General features: G+C 40.1%; 1 protein-coding gene across 3 annotated transcripts in view; it reads left to right on the forward strand.

Annotated features, from left to right (window-relative positions):
• The window catches only part of LOC139975669 (uncharacterized), a 39454-nt gene extending 27978 nt beyond the window's left edge, over positions 1 to 11476 (forward strand). For 2 of the 3 annotated variants that reach the window (XM_071983769.1, XM_071983779.1), the window contains exons 24-30: positions 127 to 220; positions 687 to 763; positions 2360 to 2494; positions 2759 to 2884; positions 7773 to 7888; positions 8753 to 8888; positions 10926 to 11476. In XM_071983769.1, the coding sequence (XP_071839870.1) occupies positions 127 to 220; positions 687 to 763; positions 2360 to 2494; positions 2759 to 2884; positions 7773 to 7888; positions 8753 to 8888; positions 10926 to 11003 (762 nt within the window). In that variant the 3' untranslated portion in view covers positions 11004 to 11476. The remainder of the gene's footprint in view (positions 1 to 126; positions 221 to 686; positions 764 to 2359; positions 2495 to 2758; positions 2885 to 7772; positions 7889 to 8752; positions 8889 to 10925) is intronic. The other variant, XM_071983786.1, reaches the window with a different exon arrangement.
• The last annotated feature ends 1988 nt before the right edge of the window (positions 11477 to 13464 follow it).

Here is a 13464-nt window from a genome sequence, read left to right on the forward strand (position 1 = left end):
CAATGCCTATACCACTAGCTCCATTAAGTATCAAGAAGCCATCAAACTAACCCATTACTATTAGCATTAAAGCAATTTGTCATCAATTTTGTTCAGATTTTAATTGTAAACTGTTTTAATTTGAAGGCATTACCAAATACCCCCTGCCATAAAAGTGAAGCTGGAGTAGGCAAGCAAGATGTTAACAAGTGCAAGAATGGATACCCTGATAAAATCACGGGTAAGTCATCTCAAGATGTATTTTATTTGGTTATTTTGGCCCACTATTAAAAAACTGGGTTTCGAACTCTACTTTCCATTCCAAGATTTACTCCAGGTACCATCTATATGAATCAAGTTTTTTATTCTTACCATCAAAACAAGGTGCAGTCAGGGCGTGATTTATCCTCAATGTTTTACTAGAATTATTATTGTGATTGTTATACTTTGAAAACTCATATAAGAGCTTCATTTAATTTAAGATTTGAAATCTGCAACTGTTTGTATCATAAACAAGTACAACGTGCGTGCAAAAAACTTCACAAGTTACCGGATACAAATATTGTGCCCCTACTTTAATACAGCTAGTGCCCCCAACTCAGAGTTTTTGACTACAGGCCTGTTTGTTATATTCACTGAATTCGAATTGAACAAACATTTGGAAATCAAAGGTGCTCAAAGTATTTTCAAATATTTTTCATCGACAGTAGATAAATCCAGACTGATACTTTGTTCTGAATCTTTAATGAGTGGGAATGATTACATCAATGCTTCATTAGTAGATGTGAGTATTAATTAAACTTCTTCTGGTCCACCTTCAAATTCCTGAATCTTTAATGAGTGGGAATGATTACATCAATGCTTCATTAGTAGATGTGAGTATTAATTAAACTTCTTCTGGTCCACCTTCAAATTCCTGAATCTTTAATGAGTGGGAATAATTACATCAATGCTTCATTAGTAGATGTGAGTATTAATTAAACTTCTTCTGGTCCACCTTCAAATTTCTGAATCTTTAATAAGTGGGAATGATTACATCAATGCTTCATTAGTAGATGTGAGTATTAATTAAACTTCTTCTGTTCCACCTTCAAATTCCTGAATCTTTAATGAGTGGGAATGATTACATCAATGCTTCATTAGTAGATGTGAGTATTAATTAAACTTCTTCTGTTCCACCTTCAAATTCCTGAATCTTTAATGAGTGGGAATGATTACATCAATGCTTCATTAGTAGATGTGAGTATTAATTAAACTTCTTCTGTTCCACCTTCAAATTCCTGAATCTTTAATGAGTGGGAATGATTACATCAATGCTTCATTAGTAGATGTGAGTATTAATTAAACTTCTTCTGTTCCACCTTCAAATGCATTAACCTGAATGAAAAGCAAGTAGAGAAGTCCATTCTTCATTATATATACATATGTGTTTTGCATTACATCCTGACACTCATAACATCACATTCATCTGAAGGAAGACCTGACTACTTACTGATGCCAACACCTTCCATCCAGAGCCTTATAATTATTGACAACTTGATGTAGGCTATGGATCAATATTTTTGAAGTAATCATATTTCTGGAGGTATTTCATGTACTGCAAACAACAGGTGTAATATCTTAGTAGTTTTTTATCTCAGTAGTTTTGTGTGATTTGTATAGTCATACTGATGGTATATGCTGTAACCTTATAATTCTTTCTGTTAAATGTTTTAATGTTGTGTGGTTTGTATAGTCATACTGATGGTATATGCTGTAACCTTATTTCATTCTTTCTGTTAAATGTTTTAATGTTGTTTGGTTTGTATAGTCATACTGATGGTATAATGCTGTAACCTTATATTCTTTCTGTTAAATGTTTTAATGTTGTGTGGTTTGTATAGTCATACTGATGGTATATGCTGTAACCTTATATTCTTTCTGTTAAATGTTTTAATGTTGTTTGGTTTGTATAGTCATACTGATGGTATATGCTGTAACCTTATTTCATTCTTTCTGTTAAATGTTTTAATGTTGTTTGGTTTGTATAGTCATACTGATGGTATATGCTGTAACCTTATATTCTTTCTGTTAAATGTTTTAATGTTGTGTGGTTTGTATAGTCATACTGATGGTATATGCTGTAACCTTATATTCTTTCTGTTAAATGTTTTAATGTTGTTTGGTTTGTATAGTCATACTGATGGTATATGCTGTAACCTTATAATTCTTTCTGTTAAATGTTTTAATGTTGTGTGGTTTGTATAGTCATACTGATGGTATATGCTGTAACCTTATATTCTTTCTGTTAAATGTTTTAATGTTGTGTGGTTTGTATAGTCACACTGATGGTATATGCTGTAACCTTATATTCTTTCTGTTAAATGCTTGTCTGTGACAGAGCTTCTTGACAGCTGATGCCTTCATCTGTACGCAGTCGCCGTTACCTACCACAGTGGAGGATTTCTGGAGGCTTGTCTTTGAGTATCGTTGTACCAGAATAATAATGCTTAACAAGATTGATGGCTCAGATAAGGTACCACGTTTAGTTTCCAATTAATCTTGTCTAACTCATGGAGTTTAACCTAAAACTATTTCATATGTACTTTTTTGCATCTGTTTGTAGTTAGATGCTTCAAACACATAATTTTTTGATAAATACTTTTTCAATACATCATCTGACATATACCCAGAGAAATACATTATTGCAAAATAAAATTAATGTTAAATGTGTAATAAGTAAAACTCTGTATGGAAATGTTTTCATGTACTTACCTCATCTTTTCTCCTCTTTTTTTAGCATGTACCTTACTATTGGCCCAGAGGTGGCACTGTACAGTATGGTAGTATTACAGTGGAGAGCATAGAATCACAAAACACTTCCCAAATAGCAAGAAAATTCCTGGTTTCTCACATGAATACGGAGGTAAGCTGTCTCTCCCCATCTCTATTATTCAAAATGCTTCACATACTTTACCAAGTTGATGAATGTGTTTGTTCAGAGAATTCTCTGCAAAGCTGATCAGTTTATCAGTGCTCCAAGAAGTAATACCAAGAAGCACTTACAGATTGTCATTGAGAGTATCACACACATATATATGTGCTACATTTGAGCTGCTAAGTAATGAATCTTTCATCATTTGTAATTTGTGTCAACATTAATTTATGCTGTATTGCAAGTTCCACTTTATAGAAATTAGTTTCTATTCAGTACTTATTGTCTAACTTACTCGTCTACCTTACTTGTCTACCTTACTCGTCTACCTTACTCGTCTACCTTACCTGTCTACCTTACTTGTCTACCTTACTTGTCTACCTTACTCGTCTACCTTACCTGTCTACCTTACCTGCCTACCTTACCGGTCTACCTTACTCGTCTACCTTACTAGTCTACCTTACCGGTCTACCTTACTCGTCTACCTTACCTGTCTACCTTACCTGTCTACCTTACCTGCTTACCTTACTCGTCTACCTTACTCGTCTACCCTACTTGTCTACCTTACCTGTCTACTTTACTTGTCTACCTTACCTGTCTACCTTACCTGTCTACCTTACCTGTCTACCTTACCTGCCTACCTTACGTCTACCTTACTCGTCTACCTTACTCGTCTACCCTACTTGTCTACCTTACCTGTCTACCTTACTTGTCTACCTTACCTGTCTACCTTACCTGCCTACCTTACCTGTCTACCTTAATCGTCTACCTTACTAGTCTACCTTACCTGTCTACTTTACTTGTCTACCTTTCCTGTCTACCTTACCTGCTTACCTTACTCGTCTACCTTACTCGTCTACCTTACTTGTCTACCATACTTGTCTACCTTACCGGTCTACCTTACTTGTCTACCTTACCTGTCTACCTTACCTGTCTACCTTACCTGTCTACCTTACCTGTCTACCTTAATCGTCTACCTTACCTGTCTACTTTACTTGTCTACCTTACCTGTCTACCGTACCTGTCTACCTTACCTGCTTACCTTGCTCGTCTACCTTACTCGTCTACCTTACTTGTCTACCATACTTGTCTACCTTACCGGTCTACCTTACTTGTCTACCTTACCTGTCTACCTTACCTGTCTACCTTACCTGTCTACCTTAATCGTCTACCTTACTCGTCTACCCTACTTGTCTACCTTACCTGTCTACCTTACTTGTCTACCTTACCTGTCTACCTTACCTGCCTACCTTACCTGTCTACCTTACCTGTCTACCTTAATCGTCTACCTTACTAGTCTACCTTACCGGTCTACCTTACTTGTCTACCTTACCTGTCTACCTTACCTGTCTACCTTACCTGCTTACCTTACTCGTCTACCTTACTCGTCTACCCTACTCGTCTACCTTACCTGTCTACTTTACTTGTCTACCTTACCTGTCTACCTTACCTGTCTACCTTACCTGTCTACCTTACCTGCCTACCTTACGTGTACCTTACTCGTCTACCTTTCTCGTCTACCTTATATGTCTACCTTACTTGTGTACCTTACTCGTCTACCTTACTCGTCTTCCTTACCTGTCTTCCTTACCTGTCTACCTTACCTGTCTACCTTACCTGTCTACCTTACGTGTCTACCTTAATTGTCTACCTTACTTGTGTTCCTTACTCGTCTACCTTACCTCTCTACTTTACTTGTCCACCTTACCTGTCTACCTTACTCGTCTACCTTACTCGTCTACCTTATTCGTCTACCTTACCTGTCTACCTTACTTGTCTACCTTACCTGCCTACCTTACCTGTCTACCTTAATCGTCTACCTTACTAGTCTACTTTACTCGTCTACCTTAGTTGTCTAGACCTTACTTGTCTACCTTACGTGTCTACCTTAGTTGTCTACCTTAGTTGTCTACCTTACTCGTCTACCTTACTCGTCTACCTTACTTGTCTACCTTACCTGCCTATCTTACCTGTTTACCTAACTCGTCTACCTTACTCGTCTACCCTACTTGTCTACCTTACCTGTCTACCTTACTTGTCTACCTTACCTGTCTGCCTTACCTGTCTACCTTACCTGCTTACCTTACTCGTCTACCTTACTCGTCTACCTTACTCGTCTACCCTACTTGTCTACCTTACCTGTGTACCTTACTTGTCTACCTTACCTGTCTACCTTACCTGCCTACCTTACCTGTCTACCTTAATCGTCTACCTTACTAGTCTACCTTACCTGTCTACTTTACTTGTCTACCTTTCCTGTCTACCTTACCTGCTTACCTTACTCGTCTACCTTACTCGTCTACCTTACTTGTCTACCATACTTGTCTACCTTACCGGTCTACCTTACTTGTCTACCTTACCTGTCTACCTTACCTGTCTACCTTACCTGTCTACCTTACCTGTCTACCTTAATCGTCTACCTTACCTGTCTACTTTACTTGTCTACCTTACCTGTCTACCGTACCTGTCTACCTTACCTGCTTACCTTGCTCGTCTACCTTACTCGTCTACCTTACTTGTCTACCATACTTGTCTACCATACCGGTCTACCTTACTTGTCTACCTTACCTGTCTACCTTACCTGTCTACCTTACCTGTCTACCTTAATCGTCTACCTTACTCGTCTACCCTACTTGTCTACCTTACCTGTCTACCTTACTTGTCTACCTTACCTGTCTACCTTACCTGCCTACCTTACCTGTCTACCTTACCTGTCTACCTTAATCGTCTACCTTACTAGTCTACCTTACCGGTCTACCTTACTTGTCTACCTTACCTGTCTACCTTACCTGTCTACCTTACCTGCTTACCTTACTCGTCTACCTTACTCGTCTACCCTACTCGTCTACCTTACCTGTCTACTTTACTTGTCTACCTTACCTGTCTACCTTACCTGTCTACCTTACCTGTCTACCTTACCTGCCTACCTTACGTGTACCTTACTCGTCTACCTTTCTCGTCTACCTTATATGTCTACCTTACTTGTGTACCTTACTCGTCTACCTTACTCGTCTTCCTTACCTGTCTTCCTTACCTGTCTACCTTACCTGTCTACCTTACCTGTCTACCTTACGTGTCTACCTTAATTGTCTACCTTACTTGTGTTCCTTACTCGTCTACCTTACCTCTCTACTTTACTTGTCCACCTTACCTGTCTACCTTACTCGTCTACCTTACTCGTCTACCTTATTCGTCTACCTTACCTGTCTACCTTACTTGTCTACCTTACCTGCCTACCTTACCTGTCTACCTTAATCGTCTACCTTACTAGTCTACTTTACTCGTCTACCTTAGTTGTCTAGACCTTACTTGTCTACCTTACGTGTCTACCTTAGTTGTCTACCTTAGTTGTCTACCTTACTCGTCTACCTTACTCGTCTACCTTACTTGTCTACCTTACCTGCCTATCTTACCTGTTTACCTAACTCGTCTACCTTACTCGTCTACCCTACTTGTCTACCTTACCTGTCTACCTTACTTGTCTACCTTACCTGTCTACCTTACCTGTCTACCTTACCTGCTTACCTTACTCGTCTACCTTACTCGTCTACCTTACTCGTCTACCCTACTTGTCTACCTTACCTGTGTACCTTACTTGTCTACCTTACCTGTCTACCTTACCTGCCTACCTTACCTGTCTACCTTAATCGTCTACCTTACTAGTCTACCTTACCTGTCTACTTTACTTGTCTACCTTACCTGTCTACCTTACCTGTCTACCTTACCTGCTTACCTTGCTCGTCTACCTTACTCGTCTACCTTACTTGTCTACCATACTTGTCTACCTTACCGGTCTACCTTACTTGTCTACCTTACCTGTCTACCTTACCTGTCTACCTTAATCGTCTACCTTACTTGTCTACCCTACTTGTCTACCTTACCTGTCTACCTTACTTGTCTACCTTACCTGTCTACCTTACCTGCCTACCTTACCTGTCTACCTTAATCGTCTACCTTACTAGTCTACCTTACCGGTCTACCTTACTTGTCTACCTTACCTGTCTACCTTACCTGCTTACCTTACTCGTCTACCTTACTCGTCTACCTTACCTGTCTACTTTACTTGTCTACCTTACCTGTCTACCTTACCTGTCTACCTTACCTTACTTGCCTACCTTACTCGTCTACCTTACTCGTCTACCTTACTAGTCTACCTTACTCGTCTACCTTACCTGCCTACCTTACTTGTGTACCTTACTCATCTACCTTACTCGTCTACTTTACCTGTCTACCTTACTTGTCTACCTTACCTGTGTAGTTTACCTGTCTACCTTACTCGTCTACCTTACTCATCTACCTTACTCGTCTACCTTACCTGTCTACCTTACTTGTCTACCTTACTTGTCTACCATACTTGTCTACCTTACCGGTCTACCTTACTTGTCTACCTTACTTGTCTACCATACTTGTCTACCTTACCGGTCTACCTTACTTGTGTATCTTACTCATCTATCTTACTCGTCTACCTTACTTGTCTACCATACTTGTCTACCATGTATAATAATTATACATAATGTCATAAATATTAAACTCTTGTAGACAAGTCATATTGAGCTATATTCAGAACAAGTGGGTTATAGTGCATGTTCTTCCTATCTAACAAGAACTGTTTACAGAACATGAATGGGATGGTACATTCTTGCATATTCATGTCAGATCAGTGTAACTCACACATATTCATATGTCATATCCACCACATGATAACAGTAAGGGTTAATTTGTATGTATATCCCACAGAAACTTCAGCTGTAAACAAAGGAGTACAATATTACTTCACATAAATCCTTTTGTGAACATTGAAGGCAACAGAAGTTGAAATCATGATGACCTTGACAGCTGAAGTAAAATAAATAAATCTCCAAATTAATTTCTTCCTCAGGAAGTCTTACCTGTCGAGCATTGTGATATGTCACCATGGCAACAGATACCAGATATGGCATCCAAACTGAAAGAACAACTGAGTTGTAATAGTGGTCCAGTACTTGTACACTGCTTGTAAGTTACAGTTTGTGTGGATAGAAATTTCATGAGAACAAGCAAGGAATATCTACAAAAACATTTGGTGAATACAACCATGTTGCGCGTGTATTATGCTTGTGTCATTTAATCAACACAGTACAGGTAATGACTACTCTCAACTTTCAAATTTCAATAAATGACTTTTCTTAATTGTAGTGGAATTTATGGCATAATATCATGATTATGATGTTGTACAATAAGGTGACCAGACGTCCCCGATTTTCGGGGACAGTCCCCGATTACAGTGTGCTGTCCCCGATGAACAAGTGTCCCCGAAAATGTCCCCCGATTCGTCAAAATGTTCAGGAATTTCGAAAATATCCCACATTATTAGTAAAATAATTGTAAAAACAAAATTTAGTCAAGTGTCAGTGTCAGTGGCAGAACAGAACTAACCAATATTTCAGGTGAGCCAGTGTAATGTGGAATATGCTAGATCGATCTAGCCTAGCACTCTTTCGTAATGTAAGCAAATTTCATCTAAGAAAAAGCTACATTTTTGCAAATAAAATTGATTTAAAAAGTGCTTCTAAGTATCACCATTTTACATCTAAGCACCTTAGGCACATGAAAATTTTCTAAGGGGGGGGGGACACCACCTCCCTTAGACCCCTCCCCAATATCAGTCATGCAATGAATGTCCCTGATTCCGGTCAGGCAAATGTGGTCACCTCATTGTACAACATCTCACCATGTTGCAGTAACCATGATAAGATGTTGAAATCATCCTGTAGATTACAGAAACTGTCTGATGGAGCGTAATATTTCTATTTATGTTTTAAAGTAAAGTTGATTTGTTACGTGCCAGTTACCTGACTTCATTTTCATTGATCTTTGTAGAGATGGTTGCAGTGGTACAGGGATCTATCTGACAACCCTTCATGAACTACAACGTCTTCAGTGTCATAGCGTCCTCAACGTGCATCAATCTGTCAAGGAATTGCAGGAAATGTTGCCTTTTGCTGTTCAGAGTGTGGTATGTACAACCAACCACTGAGGAAGAGATTGTCAGTTTCCTAGCCTATATATTAAGAGGTGTACACATACAAACACTGTTAACCCTGGTTACATTCACCTATGCCCACCCCTGACTATACATTACTAGCCTCAACCTGGTCAAATACACCCACCCTCACCCTAATACAACTGACTATGCTTCTGTGTGAGCTGACCCTCAGCCTGGTCAAATACACCCACCCTCACCCTAATACATCTGGCTATGTTTCTGTGTGAGCTGACCCTCAGCCTGGTCATATACACCCACCCTCACCCTCATACAACTGACTATGCTTCTGTGTGAGCTGACCCTCAGCCTGGTCAAATACACCCACCCTCACCCTAATACATCTGACTATGTTTCAATGTGAGCTGACCCTCAGCCTGGTGAAACACACCCACCCTCACCCTCATACAACTGACTATGTTTCAATGTGAGCTGACCCTCAGCCTGGTGAAACACACCCATCCTCACCCTAATACAACTGACTATGTTTCAATGTGAGCTGACCCTCAGCCTGGTCAAATACACCCACCCTCAACCTCATACAACTGACAATGTTTCAATGTGAGCTGACCCTCAGCCTGGTCAAATACACCCACCCTCACCCTAATACATCTGACTATGCTTCTGTGTGAGCTGACCCTCAGCCTGGTCATATACACCCACCCTCACCGTCATACAACTGACTATGTTTCAATGTGAGCTGACCCTCAGCCTGGTCAAATACACCCACCCTCACCCTAATGCACCTGACTATGTTTCAATGTGAGCTGACCCTCAGCCTGGTCAAATACACCCACCCTCACCCTAATACAACTGACTATGTTTCTGTGTGAGCTGACCCTCAGCCTGGTCAAATACACCCACCCTCACCCTCATACAACTGACTATGTTTCTGTGTGAGCTGACCCTCAGCCTGGTGAAATACACCCGCCCTCACCCTAATACAACTGACTATGCTTCTGTGTGAGCTGACCTCTAGCCTGGTCAAATACAACCACCCTCACCCTCATACAACTGACTGTGTTTCTGTGTGAGCTGACCCTCTGCCTGGTCAAATACACCCACCCTCACCCTAATACATCTGCCTATGTTTCTGTGTGAGCTGACCCTCAGCCTGGTCAAATACACCCACCCTCACCCTCATACAAGTATGTTTCTATGTGAGCTGACCCTAAGCCTGGTCAAATACACCCACCCTCACCCTAATACATCTGACTATGCTTCTGTGTGAGCTGACCCTCAGCCTGGTCAAATACACCCACCTTCACCCTCATACAAGAATGTTTCTATGTGAGCTGACCCTCAGCCTGGTCAAATACACCCACCCTCACCCTCATACAACTGACTATGTTTCTGTGTGAGCTGACCCTCTGCCTGGTCATATACACCCACCCTCACCCTCATACAACTGACTATGTTTCTGTGTGAGCTGACCCTCTGCCTGGTCATATACACTCACCCTCATCATCATACAACTGACTATGTTTCTGTGTGAGCTGACCCTCTGCCTGGTCATATACACCCACCCTCATCATCATACAACTGACTGTGTTTCTGTGTGAACTGACCCTCAGCCTGGTCAAATACACCCACCCACCCTCACCCTCATAAAACTGACTATGCTTCTGTGTAAGCTGAATTTACAAGAGTAAGTGGTTGCAATTTTGCAGACATTTGCAGGCAATGTTATAAAACCTACAGAATTTTACTAAATATTAGAAACCTTTTTGTTTATGGCAATTGATTAATTAATTGAATGCTTTTAAAGTATCATGAAGCTCTGACAGCCTCCTTGAAAATTTTCATCAAAGTAATAATAATTTGTAGTGTGGAATAGCAAATGACCAACCAATTTACCAAACTCAGCACAATAAGCTGTGTTCAATGAGACAAGAATGAGCAAACATCCTTACATCCAGTTTAATATTGTGCACAATATGGTAAGTTGAATGTAACTGTTTGCTTTGATAAACCATTCACAGCTTCTCTGTTTCCTTATTCAATTTTCAGGATGACTATGTTAGCATCTACAAGATACTGCAAGAACTAGTTGCATCACACTCCATAGAAGTCAAGAAAAATGTGTGAAATGAGACAAATATATTACATTATTAAAAAACTGAATGTGCAGTCACAACATTTGGAAAGATAACTTCCCTGTCGAGATGGAGTCCGTCTTGGAGGGAACAGCGTATGGAGGATCAGAAAAAAAAACCCTGCACAATTTAATAGCCACATGTATTGTTAATTTAATACCAACAGTGTATGCATGGAGACAAGAAACATCACGGCAAACACCTGCAGAAACCATCAAGGTAAATGGATGTTCAATGCACTATCCATTACTGCTTCTTGTATGATTGTTCACACAACAGTAGTGTGTCTCACTATCCATTAATGTTACATATATTTGTTCAATGGTTGTTTTATATTCTTCATGATTGTGTCTTTAACTATTTAAATTGTGTTAATGGCCTAACATATTTCAAACTATTTATATGAAGTAGATAAGAGGGAGCACCTTTTCTTTTCTTTCTTTCTTTTAGCCCCTTTTCTTTTTTTGTGGAGGGTGGGGGGGGGCAGGGGATGGTGGAGGTGCCTGCACACACTAATGTAATTGTTCTGTACTAATGATTCATTGTATCTTGGTTTATTATTCCATTATTTTAACAACAGTGATGGCGGGAGGCTTTGTTCAATACAGTATGCATTACACACTAACTCCCATCACAGCAATATACTTTTTCTAATTTCTTTGATGAAACTTTTAAGTGAATACTGTAAACCGATACTTGCTATGATGAGGTTTGGAGGGGGTGGTGTTGATGGGGGGGGCAGTATGGACTACAGGCGCATATCCAGGGGGGGCGTTGGGGGCGCACGCCCCCCGGGTAAGAAAAAGAGGAGAGAAAAAAAAGAGAAGAAAAAGGGAAAAAAGAGGGGGAAAAGAGGAGGAGGAGAGGAAGGAAGGGAAAAGAAAAAGAAGAAAGAGAGAAAACGGAGAAAAGGAGGGAGTAAAAGATAAACGCCAAGACACCGGGAAGAGAAAGAAGAACAGTGACATCATTACAGCGCTGATCCCTATTATATACACATGGCCGGGTAGCCAGTGACGGATCGAGGACTTCGGAAGGGGCGTGCGCCTCACCCTACCCCTTACACCGACAACTCCATTTTTGACGTTTCCATTTTTCCTCTCTCTCTAATTTATCTATATAAATACTATATATGGTCTATCATAACGCGTGTGTGTGTACGGACGCCTTAAACAATTGTGCTATGAAACCAACTGTGGCTGGTCTCGAACTCGACCGCCGTCGTCGGGGAACATGACGCATTTCGGGAATGGGGCGACCGCCCCCCCCCCCCCCCCCCCGAGCATATTTTTTTTATGATATCGCTAGTAATTTCAAAAAAAAAACTGCTTAGATGCAACTTACAAGGCATGGGAAGTGTCGTTTCCAGCGATCTGTGAGGCATTTTCGGCCAAAATTTTCTTGTACACTTCGCGCCAACTCGTAGTGGCGCTACGCTTAGATAGTTTGCCAACAGGCTTCGCCCCTCCCCTGGCAAATTATTCGCTGCGCACCTGTTCGAATTTGTAAAGCAAACAGCAGATATCACATCATATCAGTGAGCATGAAAATGGCGGTTCCAGGATGAACAGCTTCAAAACTGTCGATATGTGTAGTCATAGGAACACAATTTGATTTGGGGGGTTGTAACGACTTGCCCGATAAATATAACCTAATTTTTTCGCGCGTTCAACAAGTGAATGTCAATATCATATAAGCAAGCATCAGTTAGTACATCGCATACCAATCGTGTATCGTACGGTCCGTGGAAATTGCGCAGTATACCGCGGGATGCTAATGTAAACAACGAAATGTCTTATGTAGATGGAGAAAAAGCATGGAGGTCCAATTATGTCAAATTCTCTTTTACATTAGTAATGGCGAATTAGTCGACCAAGCTTAGAACTTGATTTTAATTATCAAGGAGATACTTTTTCATTTCCTTTAGCTATTTATCATTGCAATTTATTTTTCTTTCAGCAGGACCCCCCTCCCCCCGCCTCCTACGCCTATGTGTATAGTGTTCGGTTTCGGAAATATCTGATATTATTTCATTTCCTTCAACCAAGTTTTATAATAGCTGTTATAAGAGGGTTTAATATTTGTACAACAATAAATTAACTGTGTCTGAATTTTCGAAAATTTCCTTACCAACATTCTTCATCGTACTTCCCTCTACTCGTGTAATTTTGAGCTGTCTGTTAGGGGTTGAAGGAGGTTTTTCTATATTGGTTGTCCATAGATGACATTTTTTGCAACATTATGGGTATTTTTTGAAGTGAATTTTCAAATTCTGAACAAATAATGGGATGAAAACCTTGAAAGTGGGGCTGTCGGGTATTGTGGGGCGTTACATAGAATCAACTACAAAAGTATAATGATCCACAGGATATGCGATGAGGTCGAACATGATTTGTGACTGAAAAAAATCTTCAAAAAGTTTATGGATGGAAAAAAACCTATTGGGAAATACT

This window comes from Apostichopus japonicus, chromosome 2, assembly GCF_037975245.1.
Source record: "Apostichopus japonicus isolate 1M-3 chromosome 2, ASM3797524v1, whole genome shotgun sequence".
NCBI classification, from domain to species: Eukaryota; Metazoa; Echinodermata; class Holothuroidea; order Aspidochirotida; family Stichopodidae; genus Apostichopus; species Apostichopus japonicus.